Source organism: Phodopus roborovskii, unplaced genomic scaffold (genome assembly GCF_943737965.1).
Source record: "Phodopus roborovskii unplaced genomic scaffold, PHOROB, whole genome shotgun sequence".
Taxonomy (NCBI): Eukaryota; Metazoa; Chordata; class Mammalia; order Rodentia; family Cricetidae; genus Phodopus; species Phodopus roborovskii.
In genome coordinates, this window is record NW_026125052.1 from 20,721,511 (window position 1) to 20,741,937 (window position 20,427).

General features: G+C 44.6%; 1 protein-coding gene across 15 annotated transcripts in view; it reads left to right on the top strand.

The window, feature by feature from the left end:
• Window positions 1–19,814, top strand: part of Tanc2 (tetratricopeptide repeat, ankyrin repeat and coiled-coil containing 2) — a 289,050-nt gene extending 269,236 nt beyond the window's left edge. For 10 of the 15 annotated variants that reach the window (XM_051178779.1, XM_051178816.1, XM_051178823.1 and 7 more), the window contains 9 exons: window positions 6,310–6,443; window positions 6,987–7,110; window positions 9,414–9,589; window positions 9,869–10,001; window positions 10,555–10,584; window positions 11,383–11,474; window positions 13,263–13,409; window positions 15,781–15,881; window positions 17,450–19,814. In XM_051178779.1, coding sequence (XP_051034736.1) covers window positions 6,310–6,443; window positions 6,987–7,110; window positions 9,414–9,589; window positions 9,869–10,001; window positions 10,555–10,584; window positions 11,383–11,474; window positions 13,263–13,409; window positions 15,781–15,881; window positions 17,450–19,415 — 2,903 coding nt within the window. In that variant the 3' untranslated portion in view covers window positions 19,416–19,814. The remainder of the gene's footprint in view (window positions 1–6,309; window positions 6,444–6,986; window positions 7,111–9,413; window positions 9,590–9,868; window positions 10,002–10,554; window positions 10,585–11,382; window positions 11,475–13,262; window positions 13,410–15,780; window positions 15,882–17,449) is intronic. The other 5 variants (XM_051178787.1, XM_051178850.1, XM_051178801.1 and 2 more) reach the window with 3 other exon arrangements.
• Window positions 19,815–20,427: the final 613 nt, after the last annotated feature.

Below are 20,427 nucleotides of genomic sequence, written 5' to 3' on the forward strand. Positions count from 1 at the left end.
TCGGTCAGAGTTTTACAACTATATCACTTAACTCTTAAAACCAAAGCACCACTAACAAGAAGCAAAACAGGTTTCTGCCAGTTATGCTAACATCGTGTCACATCCCAGTTTCTGAGATGTTAATATGGGAGCAGTGAATCTACACTCACTGACCTGCATCTTAGAATATAATAAAATTGTACTGAGATAAAATTTTTACATATCATATTTCCAAAAAATTAGCTCACTGGAGTATATGCTTGGTGCTTTTGTCTTCCTTTGGCAGCCTCTTTAATCCCTCCAGATGTCATCTTGCCTCAAGCCTTCACCATCTGGCTAGCTACATCAAATCCAGAACACCACTAAAAAGGAGAAAGTTACAAACATTATTTTTTTATGCCATCACAAAAACAAGATTTTCCCCTCCTGTCTCACGGGACTGTCACAGACTTCTTAGAGGACAACACAAGAAAAGCAGTAAGGCACATTGCCCTGTCCTGCTCCCTGGCATAGACCAGGACCAGCCACTTAGAGCTCCTGGCAGCTCTAGAGGCCGAGTTCACAAAATAAGATTCCTGTACTTTGTACCTGTGTGATCTTTGGCCAAGATTATTGCAGCTGTCTACTTGTTGATCTTTAAGACTTTCTACCCTACTCTCTGGTGATTCGTGTTCCAGAATGTAGCCAAAGAGGAATCTTTTACATCATAGTCTAATGTCACTTTTCTACTTACCAACCTCTGTTCACTATTTGTAGAATTAAGTTCTTTACTGTAGCATAAGGCCGGTCATGATCTCCAGGCTCATCCATTGCTGATCTTCTCTGGCAATTCTAGTAATAACAACCATACATTGTTTCCCACTTCAGTGCCTTCATATATGCCTTTGTCTAACATTCCTTCTTATCCTTACTCACTTGCATTCATACAACTCAGATCGCCCTCTCTCCCTGGGGGCCTCGTCGGTTACGACTTCTGTGTCATCTCAATACCACAGGATATCACTGTTATGATTATCACACTATAGTGGATTTATATGTTTTCCTTAGTCAACAGCATGTAACAAATAGCTCCATTAATGTTTAATGGAGCTCCATTGATCTTATATATTGTAATCCTTCAAAATGGACATAGGTAAAAGAATCATTTGCTTTTCTGTATTCTGTTCAATGTCATATAGTATCAACATTCCATCCAAGTTATTTCCCCCATCTTTGAGCTTTATTGTATCTGCCTCTTAAAGCATATGTGCACACCCATGCGCACACACACACCACAAACCATTTGTGTCAGCTAATCTCATCAGATGCTGACCAGCTAGGGAAACAAAGTCTGTTTCTGGTCTCTTGGAAAGAGATTTTTTTTTCTCCTAACTGCTATGGTTTATGAGTAATGCTTTACCTTAATCTCCTTTCTTACAAAAACTCGATAACAGTTTTTTGATAAGACACATAAAATCCATCCATGACTCCTTGGTTATGTTTTTGAGAAATCCAGATTCCATTCTACATGGTCGCATTGTTTTGAGATGAAATTGGCCAGCTGTGTTAATAACCATGTCTAGCTAGTATCTAAAGGTTGCTGCCAAATGACATCATAACCTAAACAATGGAGATTATACAACAACAACAAAAAAAAGGCCAAATGGAACATTCTCTCTCATAAAAAAAAAAAAAAGTGTTATTCCATAGAGGTAAATGGGCCAATCAGAGTAATATAATTGTTAGAGTAGACAGTGCCACTTTCCAGGCGAGTATTGTCTGTGAATAATGTGTTTTGTGAACTGGCATCATTAGTGAAAGGCTTGGTTCTGAAATACTAATCTTATTTTCTCCAGAGTGCTATCAGTTATGTTTTGTTTTGTTTTAAGAAAAAGAATATTCTTGGCCTATACACACTTGGAAGTTTGCCACACCCTATAACCTAGTAGTTACTATAAACAGAATCAAAATATGGGAGTTAGAAATTTTCCAAGTAGTTTGAAGCATAGAGCGAGTCTAAGTTTTTAGCTACTATTCAATGTTCAATGCCTGTGTTCAAATGCCTGTACATGACTAACAACTTTAATAGATATGAACTTGATCTGGACATATAGGTTCATGCCTTTAATCCCAGCACTCAAGAGCCAGAGCCAGGTGGATCTTCATGAATTTGAGGCCAGCCTGGTCTACAGAGTGAGTTCAATGGTATATAGAGATACTTGCCTCAAAAAAAAAAAAAAAGTATATATATGAACTTGAGAAGTAGAACTAGAACCAAACTTAAAGACCATTAAACCCTGTGTACATTCATTTAAGGCTTAAAAGAAGTGACCTTCAGGGCAGAGGGGTCCAAGCTCTGCTCTGTGACAAACTAAACAGAAAAGCCAATGTCAAGAGTTGCAGAATAAATTGAGTACATATATTTTCAAAAATTGTCACATTTTCCCTTATGAACTCATTTTACCCTTAGGGCAGGAACGGATTATGTGAAAACTTTGTATTAATTATAGGGCATTTTAATTTTGCATGTGGCTCAGTTATAGATAATTAAACCAAACCCAAAGGCAAATGCCAGGCCAACAAGACATCTCAGTGAATAAGGACACTCACTCATTAGGTTAATAACCTGAGTTCTGTCTCAGGGACGCACATGGTAGAATGGGAGAGTTGAAACCTACAAATTGTCCTTTGTCCACATTTGTTTATAAGTACACCAAATAAGTAAATGTAAATATTTGAAATGCCATGACTTCCACTTAGGTAAAAACAAAAAAAAAAAAAAAAAAAAAAAAAAAAAATTACAAGTGACCAGTTGATTTGAATTTCACTAGCTTCTTTGATTAGAATCTAACATTTGAAAACTAAACTATCTGTGCATGCATGCCTAATAGCTTTTTAACTTTGTGTCGTTCATATCATGCATCTTGATCCTATTTATTTCCCAATCTGTTTGCATCTACCCTCTGCCCTTGCAACCTCCTCTCCAAAATAAAACTAAAAAAGAAATTAAGAGGGAATGAAAAGGAGAAATTCATCTCATCGTGGAAACTGTAGTGTGACACAGTGAGTCACTCAGTAAACCCTTTTATCCATATGCCTTCACTTGCAAGCATCCGAGGCCTCAGCTTTCTGTGCTACCCCTCTGTGGCTGAGGTGGTTGGGAGAGCCTGCTCTGAGGTCAAGAGTCCCCTGCCCCTCGCCAGCTGCAGCACCCCTGCAGGCCCCCTGCACCTCCTCCAGACAGCACAGTAGAGCCAGCCCCAGAGTTGTGAACTTGAGACAGCTGTCCCCACTACTTGTCTGTCATGGGGGATTTGCTCCCCTTACCTTATACTGCCTGCAACAGACCAGAGAGCTGGCCCTCCCGCTCACCAGCTCCACCTCCTCACCCAGCAGCACTGTGGGTGAGCTGACCCTGGGGAGAGGGAGATGCAGATGAGCTTGCCCTGAAGATAAGAGAGTAGGATAGCTGGCCACACCCCACTGTCGACCTTGTGGTGAGAACAAGGGAAAGTTGCCAGCCCCTCCTTGCCCCTACCACCTGTGGTGGGCGAGGGAGCCGGCCCTGTGCCTCACCTGGGCAACACAGTACAGCTGACCCTACTAGTGGGTGTGGGTGAGCTGCCCTGAGGGAGCGAATGTGGAGAGATCTGGCCTAGGGCACCTCATCTGCCAGATGGTGGTGTGGGAGGAGAGAGGTCCTCCCCCTGCCCCCCACCCCTCGCCCCCTGTGGCAGGTGGGAGAGCTGGCCCTGCCCCTCACCAGCTGCAGCATTCTGGAGAGTGGCCCCTGTACCTTGCCTGCACAACATACAAGAGCTGGCCCCACCCCTTGCTCATCACTTCAAGAGTTGAACCAGCCAAGATGATGCTGGAGAGTTCACCCTGATGGTGAGGACTGACCAACCCTGCAACTACCCAGGCCCAGAACCAGGGTTATAAGTTGGCCACCCCAACACCCACCCCATCTGTGAACTGCTGGAGCCCGTGAAGGGGCCAGCCCTACAAAACCAAAGCTGCAGGATCTTAATGGCACCGGGCAACAACAGGATATCAAGAGGAGTCCCAGTGAGGGCCCAGCATTGATAGTGTAGCCTAATAGTTTTGGGGTTGCCATTAGAATATATGGCTGTAGTAAAGGAAGGACCTTTTGACAATCTACTATGTCAGTTTTCCAAATCATTTTGGAGATGGGAAGACATCTGCGCTCTCTCTCTCTCTCTCTCTCTCTCTCTCTCTCTCTCTCTCTCTCTGAAATAAAACATAATTCCTACTATTTTCTAATAACTTTCTATTTTTCCTACCTTTTGTCCAATCTTTAAAATGTAAGATTCAGGGCTGGGTAATGAGCTTGGTAAAGTTTTGTCCCACAAACATAGGACCTGAGTTCAGATCCCCAGCACCCATATAAAAAATTGGACACAGCTGGGCATTGGTGGTTCACACCTTTAATCCCAGCAGTCGGGAGGCAGAGGCAGTGAATCTCTGTGAGTTCAAGGCTAGCCTGTTCTACAGAGCAAGTTCCAGAACAAGCTCCAAAGCAATACAGAGAACTGTCTCAAAATAATAAATAAATAAATAAATAAATAAATAAATAAATAAATAAATAAATAAATAAATGGGCGCACTGGTACACATCTGTAAGCCCAGACCTGGGGGAGCAGAGACAGGTGTAGTTCAGATCAGAAGCTTTCTGGCCAGCTGAATCCATGAGCTCTAGGTTCAGTAAAACCTGTCTTAAAAAAAAAAAAAAAAAAAAAAAAAAAAAAAAGTCAAATGGAGAATGTCTTAGTCATTGTTCTGTGAAGAGACACCATGACCACAGCAACTCTTATAGAAGAAAGCATCTAGTTGGGCTTGCTCACAGTTTCAAAGGGTTGGTCCATTATGACAGGAAACATGGTGGCAAGTATGGGACTGGGACAGTAACTGAGAGCTACATACTGATCCACAATCGCAGAGAGAGATTGGGCCTGTCATGAGATTTTGAAACCTCAAAGCCTACCCTACACTTCCTCCATAAAGGCCACGCCTCCTTATTCTTTTAATATTAAAGAGCTCTATTCCCTGGAGACAAAGCATGGGGGCCATCTTATTCAAATCACAACAGAGAGTAAGGAGGACACTGGTGTCAACCTGACAGCCCACACAGACACAGACACCATATACACAGAGTTTTGTTTTGTTTTGTTTTGTTTTGTTAAAACAACAAATTTCAGCTAGGTATAGTAGCATACACTTGCAATCCCAGCACTGGGGAGCTGGATGGGAATACTTTAGTTCAACCCCAGCCTAGGGTACATAGGAAGACCTTAACTCCAAATAATAAATAAACCTATACATTTAAAATATGTTAAATAAAAGCTGTCTGTTATAAGATGGACCTTATGTCTCCAAAGTATTCTTTCTACTATATAAACTGTACAGAATATCTACTACACCAAAGATCATAAGTAATGGGCAGTAGTATAGAAAGAAAATGACTAATTTCTTTCTCCTGTATCCTTTATATTTATAGTTCTTTTTAAGTCTGTGACTTTGTTGTTTTATATGTAGACTAAGAAAGCCTGGTGTGTTGTTGCCTGTAATCCCTAACCAGGCATTCAAGGTCATCCTTGGCTACAAAGTGAGTTTGAGGCCAGTCTGGGCTATGTCAGACCTTGTCCAACCCCAACCCTCCCCCCATAAGAGGAAGTTGTCTTTTTCACACCTGTTTTTTTTTTTCATCTTTAAGACCATCTTACTTTAAACAGTTCTGACACTCACACTTGCAAATCTGTTTTTTTAAACCTATTATCTTAATTAAAGGAAAAAAAAACAATAAAAATAGTTCCAGGCCTTAAATTATAATTCCTGCTTTTGGCTCTTTAGATTTGAGAGCACAGGAGTAGAGGTCAAGCAAGACTTCCTCAGCTAATTTTCTCTGCAGAGTCGCTCCTCTAGATTCCATTCACACACAGAATGATAGGTTCGTAACTCAGTTAAGAACCTTAAAAAAGAGACAGATCCATAGCAGAGGAGACAGTCTGGATATAGGAAAAATGAAACCAGATGAATTTGACCAAAGTGATTTTTCAATGAATTCATTATTATGATTGGCCCCAGATATTGTGACCCCTTTTAAATGTCTGTATTATTTTTCTTCAAAAATATCCTTTCTGGAAAAGGCAGCCAAAATTATTATTCTTGGAGGTGAAGTTGTGACATTGTTAATTAATTGCATTAATCAGACACAGTAATTTACTTGTTTGCATAAAACATAGCATTTAGAAACACACTAATCCATGTTTAACACTAAACACTAGAAAATAGGAGTGCTGCCCATCCTCAGTATTTCTTATCTGCCCTTAGCCCTGACAGCCGCAGCCGGAAGGGGCAAACTGGATGTATGCCGGCTACTTCTGGAACAGGGGGCAGCAGTGGCCCAGCCAAACCGCAGAGGAGCGGTGCCCCTGTTCAGCACTGTTCGCCAGGGCCACTGGCAGGTAAGTACAGTGCGCTTCCAGCCCTCTGGTAAGAATTAGTGTGCTCCCGCTGAAAACGTCTGATGCAAAGAAAAGCCACAAGTGGGTTTCTCAGGAATCAGGCTTGAGGACATGGGCCTGTTACTAATGTTCCACTCAATTAAGAATGTAAGAAATTAACACTCACCCAGCATGGTGGTAGATGCCTTTAATCCCAGCACTTGGAAGGCAGAGGCAGGTGGATCTCTTAAATTCAAGGCCAGCCTGGTCTACAGAGTGAGTTCCAGGACAGCCAGAACTAAATAATGAGACCCTGCTCAAAAGAAGAGGGGAGAATTAACATTCAGAACCATTGTTGTGAGCTAGATCGATTTGCTGTGGTCATGGAGCAACCTCCTTTTCCATGAAACAGTATTTGCCAGTTGCCTGAAAGGTTCACATCTCAACAGATCCCTTCAGACCAGTTACTCACAAATGTTACAGTCATTCACTCTGTAGGAGACTACATGCGTGTGCCATCTCAGCATCTTAGAATAACCAGCCTCTGCTTCTCTGCACTTGCAGATTGTTGATCTCTTACTTACACATGGAGCTGATGTCAACATGGCAGACAAGCAGGGCCGTACTCCCCTAATGATGGCTGCTTCTGAAGGACATCTAGGAACCGTGGACTTTCTACTTGCACAAGGTAAGTCCTGAGAGGCCAGAGCTGTGAATAAAGCTGTAACCCACTGAGCATGTTAAGAATTTACTTGATTCAGTCAGGCAGGTGGTACACACCTTTAATCCCTGCACTCCGGGGGCAGGGGCAGGTGGACCTGGTCTACCAAGGAGTTCCAGGCCAGCTGGAACTGTTACACAGGGAAACCCTGTCTTGAACCCCTCTCCTCCCCCCTCCACACAGACAGACACACACAGACAGACAGACAGACAGACACACATACACACACACACACACAAAGGAATTTACTAATTCAGTTGATTGGAAAATACAGAACCAGTAGCTCCTACCCTCTTTTTTTTTTTTTTTTTTTTTTCCTCCAGTTTTTTAAAATAAGATTCCAGACTGGCCTTGAATTCATAACATTTATTTCCTGCCTCAATCACTCTGTGTGTGTGTGTGTTCTCTCTCTCTCTCTCTCTCTCTCTCTCTCTCTCTCTCTCTCTCTCTCTCTCTCTGTGTGTGTGTGTGTGTGTGTGTGTGTGTTGCTTATTTGCATGTGTGTATGCTTTATCAGTATGTAGACCAGGCTGGCCTCAAACTTGAAGTGATCCTCTTAGCTTCCAGAGACCAAGTTTACCACTTGGCTTACCACTCCCAGCCTGTGCATTTCTCCTAATGCTGACGTTCTCTTTTTCTTTATAGCCTCACAAATTGTTAGGAAACCAGCACGTTCTGAATTCTTTCTTTCAAATCAGTAATCTCCAAACTTCAATTTTTTAATGTATACCCAGTAATTATTCATCTATTTTAGAGGCTGATTTGCTACTGCTTGTAGTAGTGTGGGGATCTCACTGTGTAGCCCTGGCTGGCCTGGAACGTGTTTGTAGATCAGGCTAGCCTCAGACTCACAAAGACCCACCTGCCTCTTCCTCCCAAGTGCTGGAATTTAAAGAAGTGCACCAGCACACCAGGTGAAGCCAGGTATCAGTTTGTCAGCCTGCATAGCTAATGTTTTTCTTGAATCCAAAGGATGTAAAGGGAAGACACTTGACAGTAATGAGACCCTCTTTGGAGAATTGGGATAGTACTATTAAGTTATAACAAATTCCTTGTGATATTTTCCAACATACTCACATCCTTGGTAAATGGGAAACAAGTTAAAGGAGGTGTCCTTTGTGAGCCTAGAGTTTTTCCCTACAGTGCACAGTGGTACAACATTCCAGGCCCTGCTGACTGCTCTAAGATCAGTAGCAGTGTCAGAGACTGCCATAGTACAAATGGCTCCTCACCGCTGGCACTGCAGCGCCATCTAGTGGAGCCTGTGGATTTGCAGCAAGCAGGGGTAATAAGATTTGAAACCATGAATGACATCACTCCAGCTGAGGAGCAGGGAGACTAGGCTTCTCCTAAAATATTTGCTATGGCTTCAGCTCTGTCCTTTCAAGGAAGATTTGTTTCCACAGCCTCAAACAAGTGGCTAGAATCAGGAGTTGCTGTACACTGTACTCTTACCTCCCCAGTACAAGTTTCCAAACAAGTCTGACTTCATGATACCTGTCTTTATTTCTGCTGTGGGTGGGGAGCAGCATCGGATGGAATCCATCTAGATTCTTAAGATGTGACATGAAGCAATATTCCAGAACAAACTATATCCAACAGAAAAGGCAGGGCCTCTTCTGCACTGATGACCCTTAGGTAACTACCATGTCTGCCACATCTTTAGGTATAGATTCCAGAGGTTTGTTCTGCCTTACAACAGGTCTTTGAACTGCTTCTTTTTATATTTTCTTTTGGCATTTTATTTGTTTGTTGTTTTTTTTACTTAAGTGAATTTCCACTAAGTCAACAAAAATTATTTAGTCTACATTATATATAGAATACTATAGAATAGGAACACTTATATGTTTCTAGTTTTCTTTTTTTAAGTAAGCTGTACTTTGGGGTCTGGGAATAAAGTTCAGTTGGGAGTGCTTGCCTAGCATACACAAAGCTCTAGGTTCAGTCTCCAGTACCACACAAGCTGAGCTGGCACACCCCTGTAATCACAGCACTCAGGAGATAGAGATATAGCTCAGGCAGACCGTGAACTCACTGTGTACCCAACTAGCCTCAAACTCTTGATCTTCCTGCTTGCTCCTCCCTAATTCTGGGATTACTGGTATGTGTCACCATTACCAGCCTGGGTCAGTCTCAAAATAGGAAAATCTAGAAGTAAAAGCTATATATGTCTTTAACAGCATATATATCTTATGTATCAGCGTTCCGTTCTGCTACAGATGTTTGTGTCCTCAGTTCCATTGACACGAGACTCTCATTGGTCCTTGTAGGTGCCTCCATTGCCCTAATGGACAAAGAAGGGTTGACAGCCCTCAGCTGGGCTTGTTTGAAGGGCCATCTCTCAGTAGTACGTTCTCTGGTGGATAATGGAGCTGCCACAGACCACGCTGACAAGAATGGCCGCACCCCACTGGACCTGGCAGCTTTCTATGGTGATGCTGAGGTGGTGAGTACCTTTAAACAGACATCAGGAGAATAAGGACAGGGATGTTATCCATCAGTGCCACTATCTAGGACCTAATGTGAGGTATAATTTCAATGATTCTAACATAGATTCTCCAGGTCTATAATTGGTGGAGGACAAGAATATACAAACCATTATTCAAAACCAAGACTATCTCTATGGCCTGGAAGGATTTCTATAGCCAGGTTCAGACAGGCAGTTTGAAAAGAAGCAAGCTGTATCTGTTGTGCCCGTTAACAGTTCTGCTTGTTCCTTGCCTAGGTCCAGTTCCTGGTGGATCACGGCGCCATGATTGAGCATGTTGACTACAGTGGGATGCGTCCTTTGGATAGGGCAGTGGGTTGCAGGAACACTTCTGTTGTAGTCACTCTACTGAAGAAAGGCGCCAAAATAGGTAAGAGAAAGAAACATGATAGTGACCATCTGTGCCCAGGGGCCAGTGGTCTGGCTGCCCTGGGTGTTTGATGTGAATTTATATAGTTTTCCCTCTGCCCTGGTCCAATTACTTTCCAAGTGAACAAAGGCTACTGGCCCAGAGAGAGTACCATGTGAGCCATATTCTATAGACACCTGTGTGCAGAGTCACTGACTCTACCCTGCCCTTTGTAGCCTTAGCCAGGAGGTTGCACTGAGCTTATGCACATCTTGGTGCTGCCTCTGCACTAGCCCCTCCCTGAGAGCATCCTGGCTCCCTGCAACGCCATAAGCCTTTGCTTTCCCTTGCTCTGTATGTGCTTCCAACTCTCAAGCCCCTGCTGCTGCCCTTCCAGCTGCTTCCCCACCCACAGACTGTAGACAAGGGTTGGCTGATGTGCTGGCTTTTTGCTGCCTGCCTCTCACTGCTGCTTTTTCCTTCTTCTTCTTTTTTTTTTTTTTTTTTTTTTTTTTCACCTTCATCCATTTTTTTTTCCTCTCCTACAACTTTTTGTTTTCTCCTTTCTTTGAAGGTTGTCAGACGTTACCGAGTCGCCCACGAGGTATATTCCCCGCTGTCAGCATCAGGCGTGGTCTGATGGCTTGGTCAGCTTTGCCTTCTCCTCTTTGATTTAGCCTGCATGAGTTCCCTACACCTCTAATCTTTTAATTTACTTCACCTTAAAAGAAGATTTTTTAAATGACTGTTGCAGAGAATAACTTGAACTTTGGATAACTAATCCTAAAAAGCTTAGTTGTAAATAATTCAGTCCTCAGTAAACTAATCAATTTAACTCTGTTCTTTTCTTCCATGACTAAAGTAGTCCTTATTAATGCTCGTTTGTTTCATATCTATTGACATTTGAATTGTGCCCCTGGTTCCAAGTGAATCCCAGGGAGTCCTATTTGGTACTTAGTTCTAAGGGAGCCTTTACACTTCAAAATCAAGTCAAAATGTGGGAGTTTTCCATCTCAGATAGAAAATAAATTATTCTGTTTTGGATTTTTCTAATCTTGTGGTAACCTTTAATATAAACTCTTTCTTCCAACTTCTGACTTAAAATAATTCCAAACTAAGCCATTATGTGCTCATATATGTACCACTCAGGCATTACTGTTCTCCTGTGGCACAAACTTGGAAAGTTCAGATATTCTTATTTTAAGGTGAATACAAACAAATCCAGTGCAGCTTCTTGGCAGTGGGAGTCACTAAAATACTCCCAGGACTAAAAGATGAGGTAATAATTGTGGAACAAGTTGTTCTCTCAGCAGAAATTCCCCCAGGATATTTTTTTCACCTAGCTTCCTACCACCTTACATTGTATGAGTTCTTTACCCATCATGCATCCTGTACACTACAGGTCCAGCCACATGGGCGATGGCCACCTCCAAACCAGACATCATGATCATCCTGCTGAGCAAGCTGATGGAAGAGGGGGACATGTTTTATAAGGTGAGGGCAGGGGAAACTGTTTTCTATATGTGGAGTCTTGGAAACATGTCAGTTTTCATTCTTTTCCATAGAATCAAAGGTAGAAAGCCATTCATTCCTTACTCTTGGGCTCCGAAGTTAGAGTCCTGAGTTTTTTACCTCCTGACACAAAAGCAAAAACAGCCTACACGAGCCTCTTGCACATCACCAGAAAACTCTGGTTATACTTGGTCACTTACAGTTTGGTAACAGGTTTTACGTGGAATCTTCTAAGTGAGGAACTCACAGGGCAGTTAAAAGCAGAATGATATACTATAGCTGTTTCCTTTTATTAATCTTGGTTTTTATGCATGGCTGCCCGTACCTGTGATCCCAGTACTTTGGAAGTGAAGACAAAAGAAGATCGGGAACTTTAAGGTTCTCTTTGGTATAGAGTGAGTTGGAGGGCATTCTGGGAAAAAAAAAAAAAAGTTTATGGTAATAATAGCATTTTTAATAGGATAAACAGTGATTGTTACACATTTACTTAAACTCACTCACTGAATGACAGTCTTTAAAAATAGGTAACCTTAGTACACACTTGGCCAGAAGGGAATTCTTAGGGTGTTCCGTGCCAGTCACTTCAGGGTTTGGATTCAGTGGATCATCCCTGAAGATAAATAACTCCAACCCAGTTTTTAGCAGAAGACATCATAGATCTAAAAGGAAATGACAGTAAAGCTCCCTTGTGTTACAAATATACAAGGTCTGAGCAGAATTCAGTTTCTGGACACTCTTTGAGTACATCATGATAATCATGGCTTTTAGGAACCTTGAGCCTGGATTCAAACTTGATAACATAAAATCACATAAATGTGAAGATCTTCATTACTGTAGGTATCATATTTATGGACTTGTATGTCACTCTCAAGAATCTAAGCCTTCGTCACAAAGTAACTTCTGCCATCCTAAGGCAAGGACTCTGGCCTCCTAATGTAAATAGGCAGAGCTGTTATTAATCATATTTAGAATTCTACTTTGGAAAACTCTACACTTCTAATTAAAAGATGATGAAAGTTAAAGTGACGCTACCTAGAGAGCTGCAGCTCAACAAAGGAAGAGAGTAAGGGGGGGGGGGAGCTGCCACCTGCATCTTTCTGTACTTTATACCCAGCTTTGCAGACGCCAAGTGTAAAGAAAGCTCAGTGCTTCTGCAGCAGGATCCCAAGTTGGTCAGATTTATTTCATCTCGGGAAAATATCTCCTACAAAGTGAGAGTCACAAATCCAAGCTTCCCTTCTCCTCTGCCATCTTACCTCGTGCCTGATCCAAATAGGGGCATACAATTGGCACAGTTTTCTCCCATCACGTTTAGAGAAGCCACAGCTAGACCATTTTAGGTCCTGCGTGTTTCCTGAGAAACAGAATTACTGATGTTTTGGGACAGCAAAGTAGAACATCAGACAGGAACCACATAAGCCAGAACCTAGGGAGGAGCAGTCACTCTGGGGTGTTGGGACCAGGAAGTCATATGTGTGTCCCATGAAAAGAAAGAACTTCCCAGGGAGCAAGAGTAGCTCTTGAGAACTACTGTTCTCAAGAAACTGTTATGTCCATTTGCAAAGATTTTGTTTCTCTGGCTTGTGATTTTAGATGTCCCCTCCAACCTTCCCTTTGTTGCCAAGGGAGCTCCCTATAGAAAAGACTAGACTTCTGCTCTCAGCTTCAAAGGAACAAGAGACTCAACCAAAAGCAGGCAGGGACTAGGAGCCAGATCTCCTCAGCCATTCAGCAAACCAACATTATACTCTTCATTTGTACCTCCATTAGAAAGGTAAAGTAAAGGAAGCTGCCCAGCGCTACCAGTATGCTCTGAAGAAATTCCCTAGAGAAGGGTTTGGTGAGGACTTGAAAACCTTCCGGGAGCTCAAAGTGTCTCTCCTCCTCAACCTCTCTCGATGTCGCAGGAAAATGAACGTAAGTCCCTCTGATCCCCACTCTTTCTGCTGTGCTTATACTAGACCCCAGAAATCCTCTCTGCCCTATTTGGAGCTTGGTTGTCCTTCACAGAGCACTGACATTTGCGATTGAAATAAATCTACACTGAATGCAGCTCTCTCAGACTCTAGAAAAGCTAGTTCTACGAACAGTTTGCAGCATTCTGCGTTTCCAGAATTCCCACTGAACTGACCAGACACTGTCATCTCCATGCACACTCCAGTCAGTTCTCAGAGAATTCCAGCTGCAGTTAGGTCTGGTTCAGTCACTCTCTTTCCGGTGCACCCCCTAGTCATATGCCTCAAGGCTGTAGATTTCACGTTAATTTCTAAGACCATTGAACTTTCCACCTTTTCCCTCACCTCTGTATTCAGTGTGACATGCACCTTCTTGCCATAGATGAAACCTTAAAACTCCTTCTGACCCTCTCTCTTCTCCCTAGCTGTCCTTGGCTCTTTTCTCTGCAGGGGTAGTTTCAGGGTTCCTTTGTCATGCAGACTCTCCTGAGCCTCTCCCAGACACTGGAAACCTTACAATCATGACAGAGTCATTGACATCACCAGAACTTCCCCAGTCCCTCAGGAGATAGAAATAACCCAAACCAAGCAGGAATTTTTGATCAGTAAAGGACTCGGCTGTCCAAATGTTCTGTCCAGAAGTCTCTGCCATCAAGTCTGGAAAGACTTGTGTGTATAACTTTGCATCATCTATCCCAGCCCTAAACCTACAGTGAAAGCCCTGGGATGGGCTTGGCCATCTCAGAGGACACAGTTAGAGGCAGTGGGGACATGGTAGAGATGCCTTTGGGTGGAGATGGACGTAGGGATGGTATTTGGGGACAAGATAGTAAAGTCCTGCCTAAGGTTTCTCGTGTGAAAAAATGGAATCAGGGCCAAAGGTTCTCTGGCCCTCCTCTGAGAAGGTAGCAAAGTGCAGCAGTGCATGCCAGTCTGCTGGCCTCTGTTTTCCCTAGCAGTTAATCTGTTTTTAAAATATTCTAAGAGTTCTTATTTAGCATGCACAAGACCCCGCAGTAGGTTCTAGCACCAAGCAAGAAAAGTGATAAGTACTCTCAGAAACAATGACTATCTCTCAAGTAAGTAAAGGAAGGTTGGAAACAGGGATAGAACATAGCCTGTTCAGGTTAGACTACTTCCTCTATAGCTATACATTTATCCACAGAACTAATTACCCCATGGACCAGCACTGTGTTAAGCACCAGAGGTCTCTGCACTTGAGCAGGAAATGTCTTAGGGACCCTCACCTGTGCCCCAGGGCCTTGCTTCTACCTTGTGTTCTGCCTTAGGAATTGTGACTGTGATTGTGCTCTCCTGTGGCTTTGACATATAAAGAAGAGGAAACCTAAGCTGAACATGCTGGCATATATCTAAAATGGCAGTACTTCAAGGCAGAAGCAGAAAAATTGGGGGTTCTAAGCTAGCTTGGGGTACATAGCAAGACCATGAAGATTAAAACATTTCCCTTTAGCTTAGTTTCTAAGGAGACCCTAAAAACCACAGGCTCTGCCTGCTCAGTGCTGTGTGTCCCAAATCTTTTTCCTGAGAGTTGTCACGGTAACCCTGGCATGTTCCTCCAGGGTGCCTCCACAGACAACACACACTCAGTCACAGCCCAGTCTGTTTCCCCCCCCCCCCTCTCAATTTTGAGTGTTTCCTAAGTAAGGAATCAAATATGAGTAGAAACAAGCCAGAGAAATACAAAGAACAGTTTATGGGACACTTACTGTATGTCCAGTATACCCAGCACTTAAGGCTTACAGTATGCTTAGGCTTACCTCCGAAACAGTGGGTGTGAAAAAATGTTCAACCTGCTTGAGTTAGAACAGACCAGAGGACCAAGCCTGCCTGTCTGGCATCCCCATGCCGTCTCTGCTCCCGTCAGTGCTCTTTGCTGTTACCCAGACTCTTCATTGGACTCTGTGGGGTACATTCTCAGTGACCCTCGGGAAGCCACGGTCTTGTGAGCACAGCAGGGTAAGTGCCTCCTGCGAGCTCTGTGTGGAGAGTTTGGGTTTCCAACTTTAGAATCCTTACCACAGACGGCTGACGTTTTGCTTCTGTGATATAAAAAAATCACTAAGAAGGTAGAAAGGGGCCAAATTCAAACTTTTTTTTTTTTAATATTTTGGACAAATAAAGTTCGTAATGGTTTCAGAACCATGCAGAGGGATGCAGAAGGGAACTTAGGTTAGAACCATGCCAGGCGTGTCAGGAACCCTACGCACTCCACCCACAAATGTCAAAGAATTGTGCATATAATTTGTTTTATTCCCGAGTTGTCATTTGTGTGTCTCTCCACTGACTCATCTGCATACCTGTTGCAATGGCAGGACTTTGGAATGGCGGAGGAATTTGCTACTAAGGCCCTGGAGCTGAAACCGAAATCTTATGAAGCATACTATGCGAGAGCGAGGGCAAAGCGCAGCAGCAGGTGAGGCGAGGGAGGGTGAGAGGCAGCAGTGTCCGAACATCTGGCCAAGGCCATGCAGGCCACCCTGGGGCGTGCCCAGTGTGCCTGCCCTTTGGACTCTTAGGGCCAGGCTTATACACAGGTCAGAGTGCATAATCGGCACCTCTCCTGGGCAGCTTAAAAGGAAAGGAAAATGGAAAAAGGCACCTGCTTCCAGGACGCCTGTGTCACGTCTCAGGCACTTCTCAGCCCCAGTCTCCCATCTACTTTCCTTACAGGGACAACTAGACAGTCACTTATAGACTCCCGTTCTTTCCTACAGGCATTTTGGGATTCCCCAGATTATTTAGTCCTCCATAGAGGGTTTTTCTAAGTCTGATGGCATTGACACTCTCACCTAAACTGCTACACAGAGGGAGAGAGGTGACCCTGCTGCCAGGGCTGAGGTGGCACCATTCCTTGAGCCCATCTGCTATGCCTTCCTTGGTCACTGAGCAAGAAAGTCTCCAGAAGGAGCTAAAAAACTGCCAGTCACTGTCCTCGATGCCTCCTTCCCCAGCACCCGCCTTCTCCCATGCATGGGAAGGCACTGCTGGGATTTGTTGCTATGACCCAGGGAGATATGACTACAAAACAAAAAAACAAACCAAGGCTAGTGACACTAAAGGCAATGATCTAGCTACAGGCGTAAGGATTTTATAGGAAGCCAACTATTAATCTTCTCCCTCTGGGATTGTTCCTTTTCCAAAAGGTGCGTTGTCTACTTTCTGGGTAGTTCTAGTTGGGAGGACAGGAATATCTCCATTGTCCGTTCCCTCATTTGTAAATGAGGGTCTTCTTGGAGTAAGCTTGGCCCCACTCTCAGTCACCTTAGCAGCAAATTTAATTTGTGTGGGCTGTGACCTAGCAGAAAGACACAGCGGTGCTGTTAGGTGATGGGGAAAGGGACAGAAGACAGACAGACAGACAGTCTCCGTACCTAGGACATGAGGGCTGAAGTTTAGACCAAGATATTGAGAATATTTTTTTTTAATTCCACAAGATCAGCAGGGCATGGAAATGTATGCCTTTAATCCCAGCACCCAGGAGGCTCTCTCTGAGTTCAAGACCAGCTTGGTCTATGTAGTGAGCTCTAGGACAGCCAGGGCTACACAGAGACCCTGTCTCAAACACTTCCCGCCCGTCCCCCAGAAAATTACACTGGATCAACAAGAGTTTGCAGTTACTGTTTTGTTCCTAAGCCACTTGACAGCGACACTGTTAATGAGAACCCCAACCAACCATCACACTGCCTAGGCTGCACTTGGACATGAGATCTTCCTGAATGGCCTGTCTTGACTGACACAATGAAGATGTCCTCTATTAACCCCAGAGATGTCAGAAGGAAAATGAAGGGCAAAAATGTCTAGGAAACCATTCTGGACTCTTAGAATAACAGCCTCTTTGTTCTCTTCCTTATAAGATGAACTGAATTAGACGCTTTAGAGTCCCACAGATGCAGTTCCCTGAACCACTGGCTGTGTTCTCATCTCCTGGTGATTCCTATTCACTCAGAATAACTCCCATTCTCCTGTTTGCATTTTGTCAAGCAGACAGTTTGCAGCAGCCTTAGAGGACCTGAAAGAGGCCATCAAGCTATGTCCAAACAACCGTGAGATCCAGAGGCTTCTGATGCGAGTGGAGGAGGAATGTAGACAGATGCAGCAGCAGCAACAGCAGCCGCCGCCGCCCCAGCAGCCTCAGCAGGAGATACCAGAGGAGGAAACAGAGCCTGAGCCCCCACATGAAGATATATACTCTGTACAAGACATGTTTGAGGAGGAGTACTTGGAACAGGATGTTGAAAACGTTTCTATTGGCCTCCAGACAGAGGCTCGACCCAGTCAGGGGCTCCCTGTAATCCAGAGCCCACCCTCCTCTCCAGCCCATCGGGACTCGGCCTATATCTCTAGCTCACCTCTTGGCTCTCATCAGGTTTTTGACTTCCGGTCCAATAGTTCTGTAGGTTCTCCCACTAGACAAGGTTATCAGTCCACCTCACCTGCTCTTTCTCCGACTCATCAGAACTCTCATTACAGGCCTAGCCCACCGCATACTTCCCCAGCTCATCAGGGTGCATCTTACCGGTTTAGCCCACCTCCTGTGGGAGGGCAAGGCAAGGAATACCCAAGCCCTCCCCCTTCCCCCCTCCGTAGAGGCCCTCAGTACCGGGCCAGCCCTCCAGCTGAGAGCATGGGTGTCTATAGATCCCAGTCTGGCTCCCCTGTACGCTATCAGCAGGAAACAAATGTGAGTCAGCTTCCTGGCAGACCAAAATCTCCACTATCCAAGATGGCCCAGCGACCCTACCAGATGCCTCAGCTTCCAATGGCAGTCCCCCAGCAAGGGCTCAGGCTACAGCCTGCCAAGGCCCAGATTGTCAGAAGTAACCAGCCTAGCTCAGCAGTTCACTCAAGCACTGTCATCCCCACAGGAGCCTACGGCCAAGTAGCTCATTCAATGGCTAGTAAATACCAGTCTCCACAAGGAGACATGGGAGTGAGTCAGAGCCGATTGGTTTACCAGGGATCTATAGGGGGGATTGTAGGAGATGGGAGACCCGTACAGCATGTCCAAGCCAGCCTGAGCGCTGGCGCCATCTGTCAGCATGGAGGATTGACCAAAGAAGATCTGCCACAGCGACCTTCCTCTGCCTATCGAGGTGGCATGAGGTATAGCCAGACACCACAGATTGGGCGTAGCCAGTCAGCATCCTATTATCCAGTCTGTCACTCAAAGCTAGATCTGGAACGTTCCTCCAGCCAGCTGGGATCCCCCGATGTGTCACATTTAATCAGAAGACCTATCAGTATCAACCCTAATGAAATCAAGCCCCACCCACCAACTCCCAGGCCACTGCTACACTCTCAGAGTGTGGGCCTTCGCTTTTCTCCATCTAGCAATAGCATCGCATCCACCTCCAACCTGACTCCCACCTTCCGGCCTTCTTCTTCAATTCAGCAAATGGAGATCCCACTGAAACCAACATACGATAGGTCATGTGACGAGCTGTCACCAGTGTCTCCCACTCAGGGAGGTTACCCCAGTGAGCCCACCCGATCCAGGACCACACCATTTATGGGGATCATAGATAAAACAGCCCGGACTCAACAGTACCCCCACCTTCACCAGCAGAATCGGACCTGGGCAGTGTCATCTGTGGATACCGTTCTCAGTCCCACGTCTCCAGGCAACCTGCCTCAGCCTGAGTCCTTCAGTCCACCATCATCCATCAGCAACATTGCCTTTTATAACAAAACCAACAATGCACAGAATGGCCATTTGCTGGAGGACGATTATTACAGCCCCCATGGGATGCTGGCTAATGGGTCACGTGGAGACCTCTTGGAAAGAGTCAGCCAGGCTTCCTCCTATCCTGACGTAAAGGTGGCACGGACCCTCCCCGTGGCTCAGGCATACCAGGACAACCTGTACAGGCAATTGTCTCGGGACTCTCGACAAGGGCAGACATCGCCTATCAAACCAAAGAGACCATTTGTGGAGTCTAATGTTTAAGAGACATTTGTTGGAGTGAGACCCATATGTTTTCACTGCACATCTTCAGGCTTGGTTTCCACATCTGAGGTAGTTCTCTGGCTTAATTTCTCATGTAGTCTCTGTGTGGTGTTCAGAGGTGACAGCCCACATGTTGAAACCCTTTGCATGCAGCTGACTGGGAAGCTGGCCTCTGGTGAGCCAGGACTTTCTCGGGCCTGTGCCCCAGCCACATGCTCTCTCCCTCTCTTCCAGTGCCACCGAGGAGATGTTGTGCTGTGAGCTCTAACCAGGGAGATCAGACACACTGGTCAGCTTCCTCCAGGAGACAATCGCTTTCACTGATGTTCTTGTTGTGTGAATGTCTTTTTCCTTTTTAAAAAGTAAGATGTTCTTGTTTGTTTTCTTCTAGAAACTCTAGGGAAGTGTGTGATGCCTCTTTGTCCTTGCATTCTTACTCAGTGTTCACATGGCCAGTCCCAGTGCATTCCTGTGCCATGGTCTCCTCCCCAGACTCCAGCTCCCTGCGGACATCAGGTCAAAATCTTCATTTAATGCATTGCTGGTCTTCCCCTGAGATAAAGGGGTCCAGGGAAAAGTGTGAAAGAAAGCAAGCTGCTAACGTGGAAGAAAAGCCCACTATAATAATTTGAAATGTTACCATGTTGATTCTCCTAGAGGCATTTTGAGAACACTTAGCAAACATTCAGCCCTTTAAATAAGTTGATCGGCCAAGGCTATTCCAGAACTGTGGGTATTTTTAAAGCTCTCATCAACAACGAGCCACTGATTTTCCAGGGCTAGAGGAGGGACTAGATACAGAGAAAGGAGGAGAAGGGGGAATAAAGATTGTTCTTGCTTCTCACTGGAAGAAAGCTGTCTTGGAGAAGTCTGCTTTTTAGATCCCAAAACAGCACTGAGCAGACCACTGAGGTCTTAGCTGCCTGGAGCCAGGTGGCCCTCACTGTCTCACACTGAGATGGTGTTAGGAAGAAATAGGTTCTTCCAGAACCTGCTTCTACCCAGGGCTTCT